Genomic DNA, 26,259 nt, shown 5'->3' on the forward strand with positions numbered 1-26,259 from the left:
ACCACTGTTTATACACATGCTTCTTTTACCTTGGGTACTCTAAATGTTTATTCTAAATGTTTTGCTTCCTTGTAAATTTGCTGACTGTACTACAAAAAATACAAAATATAGATTAATTACATTATATGCTTGACAGTCTAGCTCAGAGTCTAAAATAATTTAGTTCTTAAAACAAGTAGTGACAGTCAGTTAGGATAAACTTTTGAAACAAGTGAAACTGCACTAGAAATAAATGGAATTACCTCAACACACTGACTGAATTCCCTTGTTTTGAGATATTAAATATACAGTATTAAATTAGGGCCACAATTGCTTGTTGTTGCTTTTTTGCACTAGTAATTGTAACATTTGGACTTTATTTGCACATACATGACCATAACCACTGATTTGCACTTCCCTCATTCAAACGCCAGCATCTCATTCTGCAAGGATGCACATGACAGTAAACTTGAACTGGTGGAGCAGTATTAGAGAGAGAGAAGCAGCAGACCTGTTCTTTTTCGAGTGCTCGTCCTTCCCTTTCTTCACTCCAAAGATCCTTGTGATCAGAGTGCTGAAGAGAAGAGTGGAGGAGTTCCTCACCTGGGAAACAAAAAAAAAAAAAAAACAGAGGAAAGGAGGATAGAACAGAGAGAGAGTGCATGTTTGTATGGGTAAGTGTGTTTGACATTAAAAGTGATAACAGAGCTGATATGAACAGTATCACTGGAAGAGAAATTAGAGAGCAGTAACTTTGTTCAGCACTATTAGGTTCTGCAGAAACACCCTGCCTCAGATGTACACTAAAGTGCCAGTGTATTGGGTAGACCAAGCTAGAAATACAGTCTGCAGTAAAGGCTCCTTCATAAAGGTTATAGTGTTTAGTTTTTGTTAAAAGTGTTTAAGAGGGGTGTTGATTAAATTTTATGGCCATTTTGGAGGCAGTAGTATGTCCTGCTATTGAATATTTCGTCTACCCTCTTTGATTTAAATGGGGTGGCCAAATATTAGAAACACCTCCCAGGAGAGGTGTTGGAGGGAAAAACAGGATTGATGTTGGGGTGCGTGTTAATCGGTCTAAATTTAAACAACAGAGACAAATAGAAATAGGAAACATGGGAGTCGAAGCTCACTGCCCAAACAGGAGAGGTGAAGCCCAGTATAGCAGCCTGCATTCCATCTGAGACAAAGGGAATGATGTTTTCCCCCAGACGAGTGTCCCTGTACAGAGCCCTGAGGATGTTCAGAGCATGGACCTGTGGTGAGGTAAACATTTATCACATTAAGAATGCATCATGTTACAAATCACACAATGATAAAGACGATGAAAAAAAAAAAAAATCAACACGATCACAAAAAAAAATTCAGAAATACTTTATTGATCCCAGAGGGGAAACTCTTTCATGATAGCTGCTCACTATCACGTCAGTGCACACAGGAATAGAAGTACTAAGCAAATCAAAATATAATACGCTATAATACAGGTAAGATAAATTAAGGACAAAGTGGATATAAGCATAAAAGCTAAAATAAGTGTAAGTGCAAAAGTGGAATTAGAGGTTAATAAGTATGTACGGTCTATTACTATTTGATAAGGCAGAAAGATTTTCGAAATATTGCAGGACCTTCAAAAGATGACTTGCTGGTAGACAAACCTCCTAGCAACAGCTAAAATACAGCCCCATTTGGTTGCTATTCCTAATGTAATTTCTAGAACTGGACTGTCTCCTGAGTGCCACCCACCACCATTATTATGGGTGTGTTGCAGCTTGTTAAATTTTCAGAATTGATCAATAGTACACTGACGGCCTACAGTCTTGAAAACCCCACCTGATTTGAAATTTCTAACCTGGTTACAGAACAAGTTAAACAAACTTTAACGGAGGTTAAAGTGGGATAAAAGTCGAGCAGATGTGTCACAGCAGCACTCCTTACGATGCCATTTCAGTGTGTTCAGAAAACAGCTCTCCCAGGTCAAGATCTGACCAGATATAGGACTCATGCATAAAGCTACTGGGTGGTCAAACCTGAGGGACGGTGGAGCTGTCAGTGTTCCTGTTAGCAGAGGGCATGGCCAAAGCGATCAGTTCTCTCATGGTCATTTTCAGCAGACTGCAACTGGAGGACTTGGGCTCAGAGGAGAGCAGAGCCTGCGAAAGTAAAAAAAACAAACAAACAAAAAAAAAAAAAAAACATCAAAACAAAACAGGTCAGTGTGTGCGTTTACAACACATATGCATGTCAGAGATACTACTACTGTTTCTGTTTCTTCACCGGATTTTGGTTTTATTTAAAGAGTACTCCACTGATTTAGCGCTGTACTCCTATAACACGATCCGAGTGCAGCAATCATCTTACGACAAGGTATACGTGTGATTTATGAAACGATCGTATCTCACACAATCGCTCGTTGATAAATGTGACGACTGAAAACAACCGTCATTTAAATATCATGCCCTTAAATATTCTCGGTTTAGAGGCCTCGCCCCTGGAGTTTACGACATGGACAAGCGGAACACGGCCAAGAGGAGGAACTTTTCTGACCTTGAGATTGAGACCCTTACGTCGCTTGTAGAATCAAATAAAGTTATTCTGTTTGGAAGCCTGGCAGCCTAAAAAGTGGCATTAAAAGGGACACAGAAGAATGTCATATGGAAAAAAAATTAAATCACAAATGCGGTCAACAGCAGAACTCCAACTAAGGTTTGAATATTTAATTTATACATATGTGATGTCCATAGCCTAATATAAAATAGTAATAATATGATATGCTTATGTCGAAATTCTTTACATTTACGTGAAGAAAAAATGGTCAGACCTCGAACTGGCCACCAAAAAGCGCGTCGCTGCCCTTAGGCGCAGCAGCACGCAGATGGGAGGAGGCCAGCTGGACCCCAGCCTGACACTGACCCAGACTGAGGCGCGAATAGCTGCGCTCGACGGGTCTGAATGGGTGTGTCGGGCACAAGCGGTGGAGGAGACACCAATGCATTACCTGTGTCCGATAATGGTAAGAATTTAATAGCCCAGGCTAGATTTTTTTTGTAGGGTATATTTAAATAGTTACACAGTTTATTTATTTGTTTTTTATTAAAGATGATTCAAGTGAATCAGAGCCAGGCACCAGTGGTGGATCACAGCCCTTGGCTCCACAAAGCGGCCTGGAGCCTCCCAGAACCAGGCAACTGCGTCCTCTGCTCCACGTGCTGGCCCACCACGACGCTCGATTGTAACAGTACAGGTCCTCGAATACCAATACCAATTTGTCGGTTAATGGCGTTGATTACTTACTTACTATGCTGCAAGAGAGTCCACACTGACTCAAAAACTTGCGTACACGAGGTGAGACTTGACGTGATATTTGATCGTAGCCTCAGATTGATAAAGGCCAATCTCTGCGTTGAAATGGGCATACGACCAGTTTTCTGCTCGTACGTTTGTTTGATAAATGAGTGCCACTGTCTTTTTTTTTTATTCCACGCATTTTACCTTGTCAAAATCTGGAGCCTACATTACCCACAATGCAACTCGACTGCCAAAAGTTCAGTCTGAGATTTGGTTGATTCTGCTTTTTTTTCCATTTTCAAATTTGTAGTCTTCAGCCCCAACTGGGGGGCATTTGCGGCAGTACTCCCCAACACCTGTTAACAGACTGATGTGTAAAATGGGTGGAGGGTCTTCTTTAATGTTGACCCTTTTTCTTTAGGAATCACTTTTTTGTTGTTGTTTTTTTTCTTTTCACCTTTTCAATAACAATAATAATAATAATAAGGCTTTGTACTTGCTGCACTTGTATGGCAATATGGAGGCCAGAAATGTACTGCCTGTCCTGATGGTATGATGCAATAATTGTTTGTAAAACTACAGGTTTTTTTTTTTACTCAATATAATAATGTAAAGTTATTTTCCTGTCAACATATTCTAAAAGGATCAATAAGCTGTTTGATCAAAGTAACAAATGAAAAGCTTCTGTATATCATCTACCCTATGTTAACAGCCATTACAATATATTGTATGTACAATTTGGTGTACAATTTGACAAATATACTGTAGGCGAGTAGTATTAGTATTAGTTTTGTTGTGAACTAAACTATGCCAATCACTGTATACAGTGGTATTCTATCACATAAAGACACAGCTGTGTGATTACATAAGTTTGCCTATACTGATAGCTTTACTGAATGACATCATTTGTATGTGCCAGGAGTGGGATTTGGGAATGTGGGAGTAAGGAGGTGACAGCAATTGGCTGCTATGTGAGAAATGAGTTATCTTACTGTGGGAGCTGATGGGAGCCAGCTGTGTGTCTGGCCTGGGTTATGGTAAAGAGTTAGGCCTGGGAGCGATGGAGAGATGGAGCATTGAGGTAGGGAGGAGAGGAGAAGGAGGAGGAGGCACAGTCTGGCTCTTATAAACTCTTGGAGGGTTGGGGTGGAGGAAGGTTAAGAAGAAGAGGAGGGCTCGTGTGAAGTCTGTCCCAGGTCGGTCCAGACCAGCATGAGGCGAGCACAGGAGCCAGCCTTCCCGGATCTAAATCTGTCTTTCTGTGTGAAGGAATGCAGCCCAAAGCTTTGCCAAGGTGTTGACTTCTGCTTCCTCCGCTCTCCCTCTTTCCCCCTTATCTTCTCCGTCTCCCTTCATCCTCATCTTGAGTCACCCATATTTGTTTTCTATCATGCTCTGTGCTGCCTTACTGCTCTTCCTCTCTTCTCTCACTTTACAATATCTTCAACTTTAGCTGTCATATCTTTTAATTCCAACGGTAATTTCAGCTGGGCAACAGGGATGCTCACAGCCTGTAACGTGCAAAAAATTCCCATAAAGTCCCATAAATAAATCGGAATAAGCACGTCACTACCACCAATGCCAGTATCAGAAAGTCAAAGTGAGGACTTTTGAAATTTAAAACTAATTTCAAAATCAAAAATATAGCCGCAAGCGGCAACTGACGGGGTGAGCTGACTGTGAGCCATTGAGCATGTGCTTAGTCATGTGCCTTCTCACAGGGAACAAAACGACACAGGCCGAACAGGTTAATAGCATTATGGCTATTTAAAACTTATGATGCTGCTACAACAGCATCATATTATTGGCCAAATGGCACCAAATTTGTCATGGTCACTCATATCATATCTACACGTCTACCAAATTTGGTTACAATAGCACCAGGTGTTCAGGAGATATGACATTTTTTGTAGTATAAGCCATGCCGACAGCATTTGAACAAACTTTTAAGGCCAGTTATAGCAAAACTGTTTGGAATATCAAAAACCCAAAAAAGGAATTCTTTTCCGGTTTGGTCCAGAGATCCAAATTTGGTTGTGAATGAAACGTGAAGGTTTGAGGTTAAGTTAAAAACAGAGAAAGAGAGAGGGAGACAGGTCTTATCAGCAGATAAGAGTTAAGTTATAGGCCAAAGACTGTATAGAAGTGGACGTAGCCACCGTGGTGTCACCTACTTGTTTGTGGACTATCGATTTGAGGCCTCGAGTTTGGCATTTTGGCCGTCGCCATCTTGGTTTTTTGGAGCCAGAAGTGACCATATTTGGACGAGAGGTGGAGCTAGCTAGCTTGGTTAGCAATGTGCATCCGTAATCTACGTTAACTGTGTTATTAATTGGGATGCTAATTTTGGCTAGCGAAAAACAAGCTTAAAACAAAATGTAAAATAAGCAGCGGACTCTCTAGAGTGACTTTTAGTACAACCGAACGCTGAACAAGACATTTTTAGGCGACCAAAATGTTACAATTAACTTTCATGAAATGAAAACACACTTGAAAGGGTCAAAGTTCTTAGACGAAAAGGCCGACAGCACCCAAAAACAAGTTCATGGCTAGTTAAATGTACACAGTGCAGCGGATACGCGCTGCCTCGAACCTGATTGACAGGTCACTGTCGTAGCGACTTGTTAATCACAAGGAAGCCACACCCCAAAGCATACCCTGCTTTATTGTCTATTTTACACTAAATGGGACCATAATTTACAAAATGAACATCATGCTGTATTGAAGAAAACTTGAAACTAGCGATTGAGACCATAAACACATTAGGAAAGTGTTTACTGAGGTAATAAATCAAGTGAGAAGTAGGGTCATTTTCTCATAGAATTCTATACAATCTGATTTCTTTTTGCAACCAGGGGAGTCGCCCCCTGCTGGCCATTAGAAAGAATGCAGGTTTAAGGCACTTCCGCACTGGCTTCACTTTTCAGACCCAGAGGTTGCTGCTTGGCCAAAACGTAAAGTTCGTTGTTATAGCGCCACCATCTGGCCAATCAGTACTTTTTTTTTGTTTGAGCAATGGGTGAGATTTCCATCCTATCTGCCAAGATTGGGAACTGTTACTGTTACTGAGATCCAGATACTTTTAGGGCAGAAGATGAAGAAGAAGAAGAAGAAGAAGCCTAATTAAGAATCGAATCTGGCTAAATTCAGCTAGTTCAAAGATTTCAGACCTTTCTTAGCCAGCACACATGCCTGGCATATAAACACATAAAAACAGAAGAGAGTCAGTGATGTCAGCACGTGCAGCCATGCGCCTCATACCCATAACCACAATAAAGAGCAACCCCACTCCGAAGTTACTGCTATGATAAAGCATGAACTCTGTCATGTCTAGTTTTAATCAGTAATCAGAGGAAGTGGGGAGGCGAGCTGTGGCTGAATAACAGGCTGAGTCAGTCAAGTGTTAAGGTAGGTTAGTCAGAGATTACAATACATTGTTAGAGGTGTGTGGAACTAGTGACTACCAAGAGGGGTCAATCAAAGGACGTGTGTGTGTGTGAGTGTGTGAGAGAGAGAGAGACAGAGAGACAGAGAGAGACAGAGAGAGAGAGAGAATGTGTGTTATGAGTGTTTATGCAAGTCACTGAGTAAAAGAAAGATAGATGGATTAAGAAACTCAGTGTTCTTCCAGCATGAGTGCTCCAGTGGCATGCCAAGAACTGCTGATTGCACTACTTTTAGGAGTAAATAGGAACACACACAAAAAAAAGAACACACACACAAGCACATGCACACACAGGGTTTCTATTAATAAACCTCTGTCCATGCAAAGTATTCCATATCATAACCTTAATTTTGACCAAATTTTAGCCTTAACCGTCAGAGTGGAGAAGAATTTGTATTTTGTCAAATGTTCCTTATTTCTGATTTTCAGAACTCACTCACAAACAGCAACAAAGGATCACTGTGTCTAGAGAGGGTTAGATTCAGTAATGGGGTAAACCAATGTGACCACCACTCCACCACACACTCTGAAGAAACTAAATCAGAGGAATGTGCTGTTTACTGACAAAGGTCTGCATCTTCTGTGCTCTGAAGTAGTTTAAATGAAATCAACAGCCTCTTGCCACCACTTGAAATCAACAGTGCAAGTCCGGCATCAAGACTGAAACATCACAAGCACCCTTTTGATAATTCTTAGCCCAACTGTTTTGTTAAAAATTTGAAAACCATGCTTACACACCTGGATGTAGAAGGGTATTCCAGCACTGCGTCGTGTGGCACACAGCTTGGACGACGGGTCACTGGATTTGACCTCCTCTAGAACCTCAGACAGCCAGCGGGCCGGAAGCTGCTGCAGTGCCTGACTTCCACTTCTTACACACACACACACACACACACACACACACACAGGGTCTAAATCCTTTGAGTAATTGTAGAATCACATATAGATTGTAGTCTGATGACCACATACTGATCACATACTTATAAGAATTTTTAAAAATGTGTCTTTGATATATCAGATGAATCTTCATGAAATGACATGTTGATTCATTAAGTTATATATTTATTTATTTAATAATATTTTATTATTATTTTTGTGTACAAATACATTTCAGTTGTTTTAGACAAGCTAGCTATTTTGTGCAATATAATCCATTATTTACAGTAGTGCACTTTTTAGCACTTACCATTGTCTATACACATCAGAGTTGTCAGCTGCAATGTTTAATACCCCCATTAGCTGTATTGTATACATGTTTTCAAGATGGAAAGTCATACTGCACTCTGTTGCATGACTTTAATCTCATACAAATCAATGCAATCTGTTTCTCCCAACATAAAAAACAGTCCACTGTCACACCAAAATTTAATTTGTGCAATAAAATGATAGTTCAGAAAGTGTGAGATGAATTATTAACCACAGCGCAATGTACTTGATTAGTTTTCAAATTCTCTGAACTAGTGGTTCCAAAGATTAGCTTCCAGCTAAATGAAAAATCATCATCAGTCATCTCATCCGTTGGTCTTATGTGCACCTATTTGAAAGTGATTGACGTTACAAAAGGAAATTCCTGCTCTAAACTTTGACACATTTATACTGTTCTCTGTGGCATCGGGTACTCTTGAGCCTTTTAAAACAAATGCTAAGAATATGATCTGAAGCAGGTCAGGCAAACACACCCACAAGAAACCACCCTGTTCTGTAAGAAGCAGCTGAATAACAAGAGCCAGTGGAGCGGAGAGGACAAATTAAAACAATCCAATGTGGAGGACAGAGCGAGGGCCCAGCGCTGCTACAAACACTCCAGTGTACTTCATCACACACACTTGACACACCAGGGACACACACATTCTCACTGACAAACACATGCAGTGAGGTATACACTCTAAACCAGATTTCCACTCGGGGGTACTTAGACGCCAGGAGGTACCTCTGCAGTTTCCAGGGAGTTTGTAGAAAGATGTGAAGTAGCTCAACTAATTTAAAAATAAATAAATAAATATGATTTGATTAAAAAAACAAAAAAAACAAACATATTGAGTATAACACCTGACCACTGCGTAGTGCAATTAAGCATGGCTGGAAACTAGTTAATAAATGAGCAGAGAAGTTGAAACAGTTAGCAAAAGGTAATGGATAAATGGTTAGACTAGATAGCTAAAAGTAATGGTTAAATGTTCGAAATAGTAGCTAAAATAATGGATAAATGATTGAAATAGCTAAAAAATTAATGGAAAATTTGTTGAAATAGCTAGCTAAAGTAATGGATAAATAGAAAAAGATTGCTAAAATTAATGGATAAATAGTTGAAATGGATAACTAAAAGTGATGGATTAATGTTCAAAATATTAGCTAAAATAATAGATAAATGACTGAAATAGTTAAAAGTAATGGCTAACTGGCTGAAATAGTTAGCTAAAAGTAATGGATAAGTGTTTGAATAGTTAGCTAAAATAATGGCTAAATGGTTGAAATAGATAGAGTAGCTAAGTAACAAATACATTTAAAGCAGCTAAAAATAATGGATAAATTGTTAAAATAGTTAGCTAAAAGTAATGGTTAAATTGCTTAAATAGCTAAAGTTAATGGATAAATGGTTGAAAGAGTTAGCTAAAAATAATGGATAAATTGTTGAAATAGTTAGCTAAAAGTAATGGTTAAATTGCTTAAATAGCTAAAGTTAATGGATAATGGTTGAAAGAGTTAGCTTAAAATAATGGATAAATTGTTGAAATAGTTTGACCAAACCAACCTTAAAACTGACTTATTATATTTAGCCACTTCAATATCATTAATAGTTAACTAATATTCAGTTTAAAATCAATTTAAATGAATACATTTGGAACATGGCGGGTGGTGTTCATGAAGGGGTACTTGAGTTCAATTGGACTGTGGAGGTGCGTCTGAAAAAAAACTATTGGGAACCACTGCTGCAAACAACTGCAGATATAAATGCACATGCCTAGCCAGGGAACTCACTTATAGGGAGGCAAAAAAGGAGAAAGTGAAGAGAGATATAAAGAGTAAAAGACAAAATGGAGAAGAATGAAGAGAGAGACAAAGAGACACAATGAGAGTGCAAACACAGTGGAACAAACCAGAGCCAGATCCCAAGGCAGAGCATCAAAAGGCCGTGGTTAAGCACCCCGCAATCAACACCCCATAACCCAGCACACGGCCTGCATACCATCCACACACTGCTCTTTCCCTCCTGAAAACACACACTCAATTACACGCATGCCCCAAGTAGAACACACACAATCCCAGTACTCCTACACACAACCACTAGAATGTCGCCCTCATTACACAACATACTGCGAGACTGGTTTTTGTACAAGAACAAAACAAGCGAGTTTTGTTTTAACTGCTCAGCGCTGGGTGGTTCAAAGTCAACACTGCTGCGACGGTTTTGTGGTTCGTCACCTGCCGCAGGGCTAAAGACATCTTCCACAACCAGCCATTGAGGAAAACAGGGAGGTACACGAAAGTGAGAAATTCTTTCATGTCGTTCAGAATTAAAAGATTGTTTTCTTCCCCTCAGCAGCATAATAGTAGGATTATTTCCATGAATAGCAGAGGTGATGAAGAGTGTGGAGTTGTATGAGACTCAAGCCACGTTTGACGTTGCCCCTGGCAGCATGTCGCCACAGAGGCCCCAACCGTCTAGTTCTGTTCAATGTGCAATGAAAGTGCATGAGTAGCTTTGAAATATAAACTAAACCTCAATGTTTTTTTGTGTTTTTATTTAGCAATATTTGGCCATAATCCTGTGGCAAATGATTAAGTACTAAATTAGATAAGATTGACACTTGAAAAAAAGACACATGAAAATAATTAAAACACAATAAATCTCACTGCAATAATTGTAAGTACTAACATAACTGGGCTGATGTCTTAAAATTGTTATACCTGTTATATATCAGAATCAGAAATCAGAAATACTTTATTGATCCCCGAGGGGAATCTCTCTGTTTCCAGCTGCTCACTATCACGTCAGTGCACACAGGAATAGAAGTACTAAGGAAATCAAAATATAAAAACACTATAAACAGCTAAGATAAATTAAGTACAAAGTGGATATAAAGTATAAAAGCTAAAATAAGTGTAAGTACCAAAGTGGATTTACAGGTTGATAAGTATGTACGGTATAATAGAATGTAATAATGTAAGTAGTAAGTAATAGTGCAATAATGAGTACTGTTAAGTTAAGTGTAGCAGATTAACCAGATCATTAGACGGAAGAGTAACTGTCAGTTAATGGAATAGTTATTCATTTTGCTTTCTTCCCAAGATTGTGATGAGAATGTCAATTTCAACCTCATGTCTGTACAATAAATATGAAGCTACTGCTTAGCACAAAGACTGAAAACAAGGGGAAACATGTAGCCTAGCTCTATCCAAAGGGGACAAAATCCACCTACCAGCACCTCTAAAGCTCACATTTATCTCATTTGTTTAATCGGGTTTAAGACTGGTTGTGGTTTTCCCAGGGGTTATGCGGGTGGATTTTGACACACAGCCAGGTTTCCCCCTGTTTCCAATCTTTGTGCTAAGCTAAGCTAACCGGCTGCTGGCTGTAGCAACACACACATTATTACGTACAGACATGATAGTGGTATCAATCTTATGTACGCAAACAGAAACCTAAAAATTACAAGTTGTGCTTTTAATGGAAGTTTTATGGTGGAACTATTTCTTGGCGAACAACAGCCATGTGCAGTGTCTGTGTGCAGCTCCCTGAAGTCTTGTCATCACAGGGGTTGCCAGGCTTGGTATCATCATCTCTACCAAAACTTGTGCTTAGTAACGTATCTGGCAACCCCCATTATAGCTGAAGATGCAGCACAGAAGTGCTTTGCAGGATAACCTGTTGTATGTCAAGAAATAGTCCCAACATGTAACTCCCCCTAAAATCACAAATTATGATTTTTACATTTGTTGTTGGGAGGTGTATTTATTCACCTTGGACAGAACCAGCCTACCCGTTTCCCCCTGCCTCCAGTCTTTATGCTTAGTTAGGCTAACCACATGCTGACTCCAGCTCTGTACCAAGCAAAGACATGGGATTGATATCAATCTTCTCATCTCGCTCTCGGAAATAAAGAAAATAAGCATATTTCCCAAAATGCTTAACGGCTCTTTTAATTAAATTCAAATTTCATGAAAAAAAAAATAGAATTTTATCAGCTTTTTAATTCATTAAATAAAAACCTTTTAATTGATTTATTGCATTGTGAGTTGACACATTGCCTTAATCCATTATCAGCAGGGACATTTTTCTCCATGCCACTGTGTCTCTGTTGGCCGTCTAGAGGGCTCCAGATGATGAATAACACCAATTATCAAGTCTTGATGTAATCAAGTATATTATACCTGAAGAGTGATACTTGAGGACTTGCCTACTTGCTAATTACAAGGCACACTGACATTCAGTGTCATGATGGGAGCTAATGCCCAGAGCCATTCAGCAGTATTACCTTTCAGCCATTTGCCCTGAATGTGAACACACACACACACACCTGCACAGCATGTCGGTGAGGCGCACAAAGCCCACATAAGCCAGTTCAAAGGCGCCACGATGACGGGACTGCAGGAGCTGCTGACGGAAGTACAGGCCTACCCCCTCCACCTGTAACAGAGAGAGACAGAGAGGGAATCAGCAACTGAACTGTAACAAGCAATACTGAACGTGTGTGTGTGTGTGTGTGTGTGTGTGTGTGTGTGTGTGATGTATGCATGACTTTAAAGCCTGCTGCTTTACCCTCCAGCAGAAATGGCTGTGACCAGTTATACAGGGTCAAAATGACATAACTGCAGTCAAAAAGATTATGTGACATGCAAGGCGGCACGCTGGCTGAACGATGAGGCAGCAGGGCAACACGTTGTCTCTGTTGGAAGATGTGGACGAGAGCTGGATTTTCCCGCACACCTAAATAACAGTATAGTTTTCAGTCACATGATCATCATTATAGGTTTCGAGAGTCAAGAATGCCAAGTTATATTTTCATGCATCTTACCACGGAGAAAGCATTGTAGAGGGGGTCACTTTTAACTTCTTGGTTAATCTGTCACCCACACTAATGATTGACAAATACAGTGATAGATTGTTGTATGATTGCGTTGACTGTATTAATCTAACAAAGACTGGTAGACAATTTTTAAACGCTGTTATGGAACTGTAGTGACTTTAAGTTACTAGTAGTCTCTGTAAATAATATTATAAAGAGTACGGTCTAGACCTGCTCTATAGGAAAAGCACAATGAGATAACTTCTGTTATGAATTGGCGCTACATAAATTAAATTGAACATATGCATTTCAACAGAGAGGTCAGAGCGCAGGGTCGCCTGCAGTGCAGCGCCCCTGGAGCTGTTCTGGGGTTCAGTGCCTTGCTAAAGGGCACTTAGGCAGAGATGGCGGGCACTGTAGATGTGATGTTACCCTTCTGTACCTGCACCTGCAATGCCATGCATTTTATGTGTAATACCTTGACTGAACACACTCAAGGTAAAGAGTCTACAAAATGCTTCAGAGTTCTAGTATCTGTGATTTACTGGGGGCTCTTTGATACAATACCATATAATAGGGCCGCAACTGATGATCACTTTCAATATCGATTCATCTGATATTATTCATTGATAAGTATTCTGTTGCTAATTTTTTTCCATTCATTGATTACTAATCTGTGATTTAGTCTATGAAATGTCAGAAAATAGTAACAAAATACCCGCCACAATGTCCTCAGAGCCCAAGAGGACGTCTTTTGATGTCAATTACTTGTTTTGTTTGACCAACAGCCCAAAACCCAAAGAAAAGAAGCTAAACCTGACGTGTGTTTCACAACTACTGTATAACTTTTGATATGAGTGATAGCATTTCAATGACTTACTTTGAGTCTCTTCACCTACTGTACCATCACCTGTCAAATCATTACATACAAACTGCGGAAAGTTCAGATAATTATTGGATGATGTGTCAAAGTGCTACGGTGGATACTTGACAAGTTAAGTCTAACGGTGCAAATCCTCACAAAAGGAACACTTCTCATCAACATGAACAATAGTTTTTGTGAGAATTCTTCCACTGGTACAATGAAAACAAAACAGGGAAGCACTAAGATCTATGGTCAATCAAATGCTGGAACATAGTAGTAAAATGAACAATTTCTATAAGCAGCTTTGTCATTTAGACCTAAAACCAAAGCAGCAGGGGGCATAAAAGATGGTTATACACTGATGAACGGCATCATCTAATCCCACTTTAAACTTTTTTCTATTTGGCAAGCAAAGTGAAGCTGTAACACTGGCTACACTCTTGTTTTAAAGACACCACTTAGTTTTCAGCCAGTGACCAGTGAGCATGTTAAGCGTGAGAGTAGCGTGACAAGTGTGTTCAAATAGGGATGCTGAGACATCCACATAATGGCCACTGTCAGTAAAACCATCCAGTTAGTAATAGTGTTAGCAACATTATTCTAACTATACACACACACACACACACACACACACACACAACTGAGTGCTGTGGCAGTGTGTAAACTGGTGAGTGTGTTGCAGGTGAGGCGGCAGGGCGAGGCGGACGCAGAGCTCCAGTGCCCTGTCATTAAGGCTGTGGTATCACCGCCACCACAGAGGCGGCCAGTCCTCGACTTAGTCAGGGGTGGCATGGAGGGCACAGGGAGGGGTGGCAAGGCCCCAGTGCAAAAAAACCCTGTGTGAAAAGGGAAAAAAAATTTCCAACTGCCCCTTAGGAGATGTGGGGTTAGACACAACATCTAAACGAACACAGACACAGACCCGCAGATGAACCAGGAGTATGCCAGTCACTGTAACCTTCAGCAGAAACTCTGATGTCACTGAATGAAAGAACAAGGATGCATGAAGACGGGTTTATAAGGAGGAAAACAGCAGGGGAATGTGCTGAAAAAAATTAATGAATGAAAAATATGTGTAAAATGAATATATTAAAAAAAATAATAAATGCAACAAAAATGTAGGGCTTAGGCAACATGACTGGTCAATAAACTCAACTGACCCTGCAGACCTAAAGTGGACTAACTTAAACACCAAAGTATGGACTGAGTAAACCACAGCAGTACCAAGCCCAATGACTTATCACATTGGTGGCCAGAATGGACTCCCAGGGCAGGCCTGACCTCACCGGGGTAAAAATGGCAGCGACAGTCAGCGACAGTGTTAGATGGCCCATGGCTCCCGGGGCCCAGACCGCTGCGGTGCTGAGCTGGGCCGAGCCGGGCCACAGCTTCGCCTATTTAAAGTTTCCCTCCCGAAGGTTCCCGTCTGTGTAACTGTTTAAAAGGGCCGAGCAAGCTTCCTTCGCGGGACGGGGGAGGGTAGGGAAGAGACTTTATTTAGACGTCAACTTCCTGTTTGCAAACGTGCCTGTTTCCCAGAAAAACTTCCATGTGCGGAGAGAGAAGTTTCCCAAGTCTAATTACATGTATGGCTCGGGGCCGTGACAGTGACCCAAATAGCCACCTTCTCCCCTGAGGCCGAGGGTTGGACAGCACTCTGATAATGTTTGTTGTTGCTGCTGCTGCAGCGGCAGTCCAAGAGGAATCGTGAAGTTCTGGTTTATAAATAGTACAGACAAAGCCATAAAATAATAATTCAGATTCTTTTACTACCACACAATAAACAAATGATAATCTTAACTGCTCTAGTTCATCAGGTAATATGCTGACGTGTTATATTAGATGTAATTGCAATTATTTGTAGTTAAAATATATGTATTTTAATTAGGACTTGACTAAAACCAGTGTGAAGCAATTCAAGCAGCAGTGAAAGTCATGGACGCATGTCAGACCCAAGCTTTTTTAACTCATCAGGGTAACAGTACCTTTCTTGGATCTAAGGATCCATGTCTAAATGTTGTATAAAGCCTTCAGGAAAAAATATGGAAGACAGGCCAGGAAACTTCCAGGAGGCTGTATAGAATATATATTATATAATTATAGCTGTATATTGCATTTTTATATTTTTATCTTGTAATCTGTGTTCTCTGTCCAAAGTCACCCCCTAAACCACTCATTCACTATTCCCTGCATAATAAACACTCAATAGTTTCACTCTTTGATAGGTACAGGAGAATTTGAGCAAAAACTAGTGTACATGATATGAACAGTACATTTTTCATACCACTGTGGGAATCTGTGAGGGCAATATGAGTCTTCATACACTTCACTTTTAGAATTCGGACACTCAAATAAAATGATGTAAAGTAAATATTGTGCACTAGAGAGCAAATACAGAGTGGTGTGTTTCTCCCTTAGCTTCAGAGCGGCCAAACAAATGGTCTGTCTCCTCTGGATAACCAGGGCTCCAACCGATCCAGGCCAGGCTATGCCAAATAAACACCAGAGCGGACCAGCGACTTTGGTGGTCTGTCACACTCATACAGTACAAGTGTACTCACACACATACACAAACTTGAATTGTCCTGTCAAGATGTCAAAGTGCTACTCCTTCCTTTTTTCTCTGTCCAGTCAGCCAATTTCAGCGTTCTGTCTCCCTTCCTTCACTGATCATCACCACAAAAACATTAAATTACAATGCATCATCTTTGCTGAAAAAGTCTAAAAATATTGCGATAACTGATCATCGACAGAAAAATGAAGTAATGAAAAAAGAAAGAAATCAAGAACATTGCCATTAATGCCATTCCACAACTATTGCTGTTGCCATGGTGCCACCCAGTGACAGAAACATCTGCAGTGTTGCCAGACCAACAAGGATGTAACACAGGATGCTAGCTGAGGACCGCAGGAGGTGTGGAGCTCACACACATTTTGGAAAGAGATGTGTTTTGGTCACACACACACACACACTATACACATGTGTTTGCCCACGCATGTCATCACTGCGGTAGGGCAGAATGACTATGTCCGCAAAGACTTAGCCAGACCCAACTTTCCAAACACTATTGGAATCACCCCATTGACTGTTAATGTTAACACACTTACTATTCACACACACACACACACACACACAAAGCGTGGAACTGATGACAAGCGAATGAAAAAGAAAAAAGGGATGTGGTAAAGACAGAGAGGACAGGAGTTCAGATTTTCCTCTTGTCCGCGTGGTCCTCAGCATGAGTTTGTTAAATCATCGGTTATGTAATGAGGCCCATCGCCATAGTTACCACAGTGGACAACATGGTATCCATGATATCACCATCAATTATCTCTTCAGGACACTGTGGTTGTGACATCATTATCGAGTCCATTTCTGTAGTGACAGTTAAAACGACCCTGGCTGTTTTATACCGCCTGATTTTGTGTCCATCTGGTTTAGAGAGAATACTGAATAAGTGCTGAAAAAATGTAATGGAGCATGGAACGGAAAAACTCACTGACAAACTGTAATGTGCCAAACTGAGCCCTATACATGTATTTCACGTCTATGCATAATCTGGTCAAAACCATTTTCAAATACTTTGCATAGATTGTTCCAGTGACTTCGCTGCTGATGAATACTTTTCAATGTTAGCTGCTAGCATCTGAGCTATACTGATGCTGAATTATCTGCCAATATTAACTGTGTTATAAAGATGTAGTTAGACATTTTGGGAAAAACACATTTGCTTTGAGGATCATGTTTGTATAGTAAATATGAGGCTACCATATGCAGACGGTCAACTTAGCTTAGCACAAACCCTGGAAACGTAAAAAGGTGCCTACCAGCACTTGTAAAGCTCACTAATTAACAAGCTAAGCTAGCCAAGCTAAGCTACCCGGCTGCTGGCTGTAGCTTTATATTTACTGTACAGACATTAGAGTGATATCGAACTTCTCATTCAACTCTCATTTTGCTAAATGGGAAGTGAACATTAATAATAACAGTTATAAAACAGAAGGATTGGATATAAAAAAAGAAAAAAGAACAACAGAAAATCAAATGTAAAAGCCAATAGCTAATATAACATACAGTACAATGGGCGGCCTGCTGCCTGTAGTAAACTGACTGATGACTATCTTTGCACAAATACATTCCTGCTCCTTAAAACGTTGCAGGTAAACAACCTGGATAGTTAAAAACTGTGGCTCTCCACACAAACACAAAAAACACACAGTCAGCACATAGTACAGTATGATACTTCCTACTTTCTCTCTCAGGAGTGTAAATACATGGTCAACAGGCAAACACAAGCACACACATACATATACACACACACACACACACACGCACACGCACACTTTACCCCCTACACAGACAAACACAGCCTATGTCTGGTACCCTTGTTATTATGGACGTTCACATGCTGAACCACTCAGACAACTATTCCTGTGTGAGTTTGTCTGTGTGTCAGTCTATGTATGTGTGTGTGTGTGTGTGTGTGTGGGAGTGTGTCGTTTGCAGCGCAGTGTTTTCCTGCTGGCGGTGGAAGTGATTTGGAAAGAATGCAGTGGAAAGGGAGGGGCGTCGCGGCCGTTAAACCAGCAGGGTCGGGCCTCAAATGAAAGCGCGGCGCTAATAAGGGCGGATGCTAATTGAAGAGCCTCCCAGCGTGGTGTCACAAAACACACACAGACACACATTCACATCATTCCCTGCTACAGTAAGTATACACACATACAGTGAAAAACATGACACCTTTTTACATGCAATACATCCTTGTTTTGTGTGCGGATATAAATAGCTTTCTAGATCTCAGCTGAGACAGCTGAGATTGTCCGATCACCATTGTATGAGATTGGCAATTCCCGATGTGATCGAGGTGGGCTGGCCTGTGTTCTCAGTAGCACACTACCATAGCTCAGCTGTTATAGGTTGGTTGTTAGCTATCTCACTCCAATAATGTGACTTCAAAGCAGTAAGAATAGTGACAAGACAGGGCTGCGTAGTGGCAGCAGATGTCTGAAAAGCCCTCAGTCAGATGTGCAAAGCTACAGTCACACAAAACAAACACTGGAGGGAGCAGAGCTGAGGCTATTTTACATTTTAGTTCTTAATGTAACATATTGCTAGTGAATTAGCACAGCAGACTGATCAGGATGCTTATGCAATTCATAATGACATGTAGAAATGCATCAATCCAACCTTTTCATTTGCAATACCGCTTTCCAATACCAGTGCTCACTTTCTACCACATTTAAAATGTGGATACCACGATGTGTGGAACTCAGTGGGATCCAGATGAGGCCAGGGATCACTGTGGCACTAAAGACCGAGTCAGTGGCCTGCTGTGACTGAATGAATGGAACACTGAATTTCATAATGACATTGATGAATAAACTGTATTTAATGTGGATCAATCACATCTGGCTAAAACCCAATCTGCGTAATAAGGTCAATATCGGTACTCAGTATCGGAACATCCCTATTGATACACGTAGGTCAGTAATATTTTTGGCCTAAAGCTACCAATATCTAGTTATTAGTGCCATTTAAATTAGTCTATGTTCGTGCCAGAAGCACAAGCATTTGATGTTGGTTGATAAGGTGAGGTTCTATATTCTTCTTATTGTTAACAAATCCCATCGAAAGACCAAAACCAACGATGCCTTATTCTGTCTCTCAATGCTAATCTCTGTGGCACTCACCCCCTAGCCCACTGGTTCCAACTGAAAACCAGAATCTTAAAAAAGGGACACAAACTTAAATGGGACTCAAACTCAAACATTGTGTGTTCATGGTAATGAAGGAACATGTCACCCAGTTCAACGACGTAGCTCATTGATGTGTTCTTAATAGTTTTTGGACAACAATGGAGCTCTAAGGCACAGAGGAATAAGATATCTGAGGCTTTGAAAACACACACAATACTTGTTAGTAGGATTAATTAATTGGTGGTTTTGGTCTTTTCATGGGATTTGATGATAAGAAAAATACAGAATGTCCTCAGATGTATCCTTTAACTGGCCTTATCAATAGCTGTGATAAAAAATATTGATATAAACTTGGAGCTTTAGATTGACAATCATTTGATTTTTGATCCATTATAAAATAAATAAGTAATTAATAAGCTGCATCACATTGGAAAAGGACAGCACTGACTGGTCAAAAGGCTAACATGAGCCCAAAAACTGAAATGAACCTGCTTCAAAGCAGGCTAGATGCTACTGTATATAAGGTAACAGCAGTAGGAGAATGAGAGTGAGGTTTGTGTCAGTGTGTTAAGTACGTCGGGATCTCACCTGTTCTTCTGTGATGAGCCCGGGGTGTGTGCGCGTGTTGTCATTGGTGTAGTGCAGAGGCAGGCTCTGACACAGCTGTCCGAGCAGCATGGCCACTTCCTTCATGCTCCGCCAGCAACATACCAGCACCATCTGGGCTGTCACCCTGTAGCCCTCACTGCCTGGAGCCAATACATACACACACAGTGACACAAACAAGAAAGAAAATGACATGGGAAAAGTTTGATCACTTTTTGGTTTATTACCTAATAACTTAAAATAAAATATTTATTTATCTTATTATGTAATGTGCCACATTAAAGCTTTGTATTCATTGGAAACCAAAAGAAGTCGTTATTGTTTATGTTGGGTCACACATACTACACATTGCCGAACACACACACACATATATTGCACAGGGCCATTTCATTTTCCTTCTTACTGTGAAGTTACAGTAGTTTAGGTAATCATTTAATAAGATTCCTATAAGTATTGGACTGTGCACTGTGTAAATTTACCATACAAAAACAAGGTCAAACACTGCCCCCATCAGGGGCAACACAGAGCATCCTGAGAGTGTCAGTGTTCCAGGAATATAACAACCATGTTGACAGGACATTCTGAGCCTTAGTAATGTCAAAAAATATTGATAGCGCAAAACCAAAAAAGGACACATGAAAGGATTTTGTCACTCTTATTATTATTCTTTGTCTTACTTGTATTTGGGGGATAATCATGCTGTAAGCTTTGGAGCTATACTTTCCATAATGCATTGGGGGATGTAAACAGGAAGTATAATGTTGCCATGGATTCAGTGAGTTGCACTTAAAATAATACAACATGCGTATCACGTCTGTGGGTTCAGACTGGACAGAGTTATGACGAAGAGTAAGATTTTGAATGAACTGCGTCCATGAGCTTTGTGTCACAGTCACTGCTGCAGCTCCAACTACTGACCTTGTTGATAAACGGGCCAAATCAGCAGCCATATTACATTAACTAACTTCTTGTTGTTTTTAGAACACCAGCATACACCTGTCCCTTTCACCTCACACAGTATCTTGGCCTCATGTCTCTTCCTTCGCAGCCCCCCCTTCAACTCTCGCACGACCCCCTGGAGAGGCGTGCCTCACAGTTTGAATACATCCGAACTAGTGTAACACTGGACTGTTAAGACTAATGAGGCATAGCAAGATATTTTTCTGTGTAATGTTAAACAGAATCAGTATAATGATCTCTAACTCACCTGTGTCCAGTGACGGTGTGTGTGTGGTCTGGGTCTGTGTGTCATCATCTCCGTGGTGTGTGTCCAGCTCTCTGGTACTTGTGAAGAAGTCATTGGTGTCCCTGGGCTGAATCTCCTGCAGGATCCTCTGCAGACCTGCTGACGTCTCTGTCCAAATACACACAAAAAAATCATGTCATACTCTCATTATATTCTTCATGGTCCTTATGTAAATCTCCATTACCTTCCCTGTATGCTTCTATCAATGAAAAGTATAGTTCTGTCCTAACATTATTTCTATTTTAGTATGTTTTGGTTACCATATCATTCTCCTAAACTCCACGGAGAGTAAAATTCTCTACGTTTTACTGTCTAGAATAAACAGTGATCCAGGATTTCCATGCTCAGTGAGACCCTTGGCTCCCTTTTGTTTTCCAGATGTTCCCAGTTTTTGGACACACAACCCCGATTTATTTGTAATGCATTATTATTGTTTTCTTATCAATCATATACTGTACTTGTAATACAAACACGAGGACCATGTAGACACACACACACAATGGGCCTCATGCAAGAGTCTCTTCAAACAGTATAGTGTATATTTTTTAGAAATGTGGATGTACAGATAACATGCAGTCTCACTTTCACTACTAGACCTTCAATGTAGCCTATTTAAGTTGGTTTTGGACCATTTAAAGTGAAGAAATATGCTATTTTATGTTATGTGCCATTAATACTTGAACTACAACAGAATAATCCACAAGCACTTGAAAGGAAACTGTTGACATTATTTTTTATCAGAGATTATTTCGATCGGGCCAGTAGAGGGGGCTGTGGCCTCTACAGCACCCCCCTTCCTGTGCTAATGATTAGAATTGTTTGTAATCTACTCTTTTATTGCTTCTTACCTGGATATTATGCATACTATTTTGTAGTGTGTGACAGCCTTAGACTGTTAATGTCGTTTGTATTTGTTGTTGAGATAATATTTTTGTGCTACGCTCTTGGCCAGGTCTCTCTCGAAAAAGAGATTTTAATCTCAAGACTGAGACTTTTGCCTGTTTAAATAAAAAGGACGATGAAATGAAATGATTAAATTTGTTGTCACATTTTGGCATGACAATACAATTCAGTATCATTGCAGGAACATTCTCAAGGAAAATACTCCCAAAAGCTGCCTCACGGTCTTTATGCAGGTCGCTGTCCAAGTGAACATTCTCCATTACACCCGAGAGTGTAACATCAATATATTCTCTCCATTTCCGTGACTGTCATGTTCCCTTGACTGCCTCCCGTTTTAATCATGGACTGCTTAGCTTTAGAAAGGCATTTTTCTTTCTGTCCCAGTTTTTTTTTTTTTTAAATAGTTTTTATAGTAATATTATACAGTATATGTAATTGTTTCGTGTACTCACTTACACTGCTAAATTTGTTATGTCTTCGTCTGCTGATTTCCGACAGCAGGACTTGAAGCTCTGCAGTGTGAAGTTCTTCTTTTCACTCTTCTGTAACATTTTTGTTAATAAAACTTTCCCACAAATGAGGCGGAACAGGTACCCTTTATAGCAATTTGGGGCGACTGACTACGCTAACGATCAAATCTCACCTACTCATGAACAGGTGGCATTCATCAAGTTCAAACAAGCAATTTACAAAAAGTTTGCGCAGTTAAAAAGAGTTTGGTGAATCTGACTTGGAACACACATACGAACGACCTTGCAGAATAAAGTATGAGGTTTAGGATAAGAATATGAAAGTGTTCCACTGAGTGTATATGCATCTAAGGCCAGGCTGAGAAATCAGATTACCTGAGTTAGTATCCATGGGGATGAGTCCTTCTGGGGAGGAGCTCTGGACTACAGGGGAGACCACATCAGACATCCTGTAGCACACAGTGATCAGCTCTGACACCAGACATCTCCACTGCTCAGTCTGGCTCAAACTCCTAAACACACACACACACACACACACACACACATTAAACAAGTAAGCATATGGCTGAATTTACTCTTCAAATACATGATGTTGTACTCAGGGAATGCGTAGAGAGCTTTCTTCTGCTGCCAACAGCAAAGCAATCGATCCAAATGGAAGTAGGCTGTTTAAGATGTGTGCGTTGTTGTGATTCATGTGCTCACTCAGTGTTTAGATGCTGCAGGACAGCAGTGATGCAGTGGGCTCTGCCATAGAGAGGATAGGAAGCAGCTGCCTGCAAGAGAGACGACTCAGCCCTCGACACCTCTAACTGCAGACAGCGCAGCAAGAACCGAACCACTGAGGACAGAAGAACAACAAAAAACGTATATTACTATAAATTATAACTTAGTATTTTATTGAGTGCAAACACACACACACACACATTTATTAGGGCTATGCATCTTACCAGCCAGTGTGTTGAGCTCCAAGATGACCGTCTCAGAAGCCTGGGACGGTGGGGAGGGAGGCTGGAAATCAAGACCCTGCTCATGCACACAGTGCACCAGAGACTGGCTCAGGTCCGGCTGCTGGAGCAGCAGGTTGAGGAGGTGGGCCGCTGTAACGCTGTCAAAAGGCTTTGTGCTGGTACTGAGGTCCAGAGCAGCTTGAAGCACACAACGCATCCTCTCCGGCACCTTGCATCATAAAGACCAAGGTGAGATCAGTAAAACAACTTCAAAGTACTACTATACAAGTGGATGACTGTGCTTCACCTACCAGTGGAATCCAGCTACTGAATGCAATTACTACTGTTAACTGGGTTGGGAGACACACCACAGACTGAGATATGGCTCTAAACAAAGGTTCATATTTATCACAGCAATGTAAACACTACACGTTTATAAGATTTTTTTCCTTTTGAAATAAACATTAAAAGAAAAACAAAATCATCAACCTAAAAAAGCATAGCAGTGCTATTAAAACCAATGTCAGCACAAAACAAAAACTATTTTGACAAAACCAAAAAGATGCCATATTTAAAGTATCATGTTTTTGTTTTTTTGTTTTTTTTAAAGGTTAGGTTAGTAGCTTATTAGTAGTGACTGAACTTGGTCCTCACCTGTAGTCCCACAGCTGATGGCGGGAGTTGCCGCAGTAACGTCGAGGCCTGTAGTTTGACTTCCAGGAAGTTGCTGGCAACACAGTAGAGGACGTTCTGAGCATGGGCAGAGGTCACAACTTCACCGAGGGCAAACACATCAGGCCCTGAGGAAAACAGAGGCGTGGAGGTGAAGGAACACAGCCGGGGACAGTGACTGACAAGAGGTAGAGCATACGCTGAGCCAGCTGGAGCATCAGGTTGGCATTAAAGCAAAGAGGCTGGCCAGTAATGAACAGACTTCTGGTTCAGGCACCAACAGAAAGATGTATTCCAGAGCTGAGAGCTGGCCGCTGGTATTACATGAAATGTGCCAAGCATCATCACTGTGGTGTCCTTGAGTAACGCACTGCCACGACCATGTTGGATGAAATACAACACTATGTTCTTAGCAACATTTATATGTACTATACATACTGTATGACCTGGAAGACAAATTTCAGTTGTCTGGTGTGGTACTGTCTAAAAAAGTAGCCTGAAAGTCGCTGTACAGTTGACGGCGGTTCAGCCATAAGGATACTGGTACTAAAAATAAAGGAAATGATTACTAGGGCAGTCAAAATGACAATAAGACAAACAGAACCAGTGATGTCCTAAAGGAAGATATACTGTACATAGCTGTATGCATTATAATTACTTAATGCATTAGTTAACATTTTTCTTTTCTCCAGTCTAAAATTGAAAAATGTAAAAACTGAAACTATACAGCTGTTGCTTTTCCAGTGATATTATTAAGTATCTACTTTTGCAATATATATTGTATTTGCCATAAAACCATAACGTTAGTAACAGATGGAGCATTTTTACACAGCAGTATTTTGTAAAGTTTAGTAAGTCATATATGACTGCTGCTGATGAGCAGTAGGGGTACCTGTGCTGAAGGTGAAGAGCTGGCCCAGTAGACACAACAGGTGGAGGGACAGAAGGCATTTAGAGAAGGAAGCGCCAGGAAGCAAAACCTCCAGCAGCCTCACACACAGCCAGCGCAGGAACTCCTCCATCACATACAAACACACAACAAGCCCTTTAGTTCGTTGTTATAAAACAGAAAAGATTCAGGTAGACCTCTGCATTGTTGTGTTACATGTGTGTGTGGTATACCTTGTACAGATGTAGTGTGTGTTGGTCTCTGTCTCTGTGCTCCTGGTCTCTCTCCTGGATCAGCCTTTTCTGCAGCAGCAGAGTGCTGTCCTTCATTCTACAAAGCAACTGCATAGTAGAGGATTTAAATCCAGTTTTAATTTCATTATTAAATCAAATGTCTCCTTGTAATGAAAGTGAAAGTGTTGTTAGAACTGCGGATCCCTTTGAAAATCTAAATCCAATTAGATCCATCACCTTGCATAAACCACTCCCAGCCCACCAGCTGACATTTCAAATTCAGTGAGAATATAAAATCCATTAAAAAACATTTTCAAAACACCAAAGACAATGTGAGGTAAATGGCTGACCTTCTTCAGCAGGCTGACTGTCTGTTGTCTGACGCCTGGTGACTGACTGTTGAGATTAGGCAGCAGGAAGTGGCGGAGCAGGTCCATTTCCTGTGAGGTCAGAACTTCAGTGCTGCGGTGGCTCTCGCACACTAAGCCTAAGGCGTCCATCCTCACCTGGGCGGTAGGATTTGATTTGATGACACATAAATACAGTGGAAATCTGAGATATATGCCCAACAAAAATGCATGGAAACATAAAATTACTTATAATACTGAAAACAAAGGATACACCCGAGGATACAGACACTCACTTGATCATGTTTGTGTACCAGTGCTTGTTGGAGTAGGAAGAGGGGCACCAGTCCTCCCCACAGACCCTCCTCTGAGGACGGAACAACACCCTGGGCCCTGGCTGCCCGCAGGCACGTCATGAGAGCTCCCAGTGCACCCCTGCTGCCTGAAGGACCTAACCAGGATAGAAAAACTGTGTTCGTAGAATGGTTGTACATTTTTCAAAATGTGTTAAAGAATGCCACAACAGAACGCTTTGTGAAGCTGAGAGACATTAATATGTAGCTGACATATCATGAGAATAACCAGAAGGAAAGAGAGCAAATAGTTGCAGATATATGGGATGTGAATGTGCTTTTATGTGCAGATATCTGTGTATTTTGTGCCT

General features: G+C 40.7%; 1 protein-coding gene across 9 annotated transcripts in view; it reads right to left on the minus strand.

Moving 5' to 3' along the window:
- The window catches only part of thada (THADA armadillo repeat containing), a 103,594-nt gene that overhangs the window by 70,611 nt on the left and 6,724 nt on the right, over positions 1 to 26,259 (minus strand). For 7 of the 9 annotated variants that reach the window (XM_044214723.1, XM_044214725.1, XM_044214720.1 and 4 more), the window contains 15 exons: positions 25,892 to 26,046; positions 25,599 to 25,754; positions 25,249 to 25,356; positions 25,019 to 25,142; positions 24,109 to 24,254; positions 23,455 to 23,683; positions 23,210 to 23,345; positions 22,880 to 23,016; positions 21,093 to 21,239; positions 19,868 to 20,028; positions 12,229 to 12,338; positions 7,448 to 7,580; positions 2,007 to 2,129; positions 1,113 to 1,235; positions 491 to 582 (listed from right to left, as the gene is read on the minus strand). In XM_044214723.1, coding sequence (XP_044070658.1) covers positions 491 to 582; positions 1,113 to 1,235; positions 2,007 to 2,129; positions 7,448 to 7,580; positions 12,229 to 12,338; positions 19,868 to 20,028; positions 21,093 to 21,239; positions 22,880 to 23,016; positions 23,210 to 23,345; positions 23,455 to 23,683; positions 24,109 to 24,254; positions 25,019 to 25,142; positions 25,249 to 25,356; positions 25,599 to 25,754; positions 25,892 to 26,046 — 2,080 coding nt within the window. The remainder of the gene's footprint in view (positions 1 to 490; positions 583 to 1,112; positions 1,236 to 2,006; positions 2,130 to 7,447; positions 7,581 to 12,228; positions 12,339 to 19,867; positions 20,029 to 21,092; positions 21,240 to 22,879; positions 23,017 to 23,209; positions 23,346 to 23,454; positions 23,684 to 24,108; positions 24,255 to 25,018; positions 25,143 to 25,248; positions 25,357 to 25,598; positions 25,755 to 25,891; positions 26,047 to 26,259) is intronic. The other 2 variants (XM_044214719.1, XM_044214724.1) reach the window with 2 other exon arrangements.

This window comes from Siniperca chuatsi, linkage group LG11 (genome assembly GCF_020085105.1).
Source record: "Siniperca chuatsi isolate FFG_IHB_CAS linkage group LG11, ASM2008510v1, whole genome shotgun sequence".
NCBI classification, from domain to species: Eukaryota; Metazoa; Chordata; class Actinopteri; order Centrarchiformes; family Sinipercidae; genus Siniperca; species Siniperca chuatsi.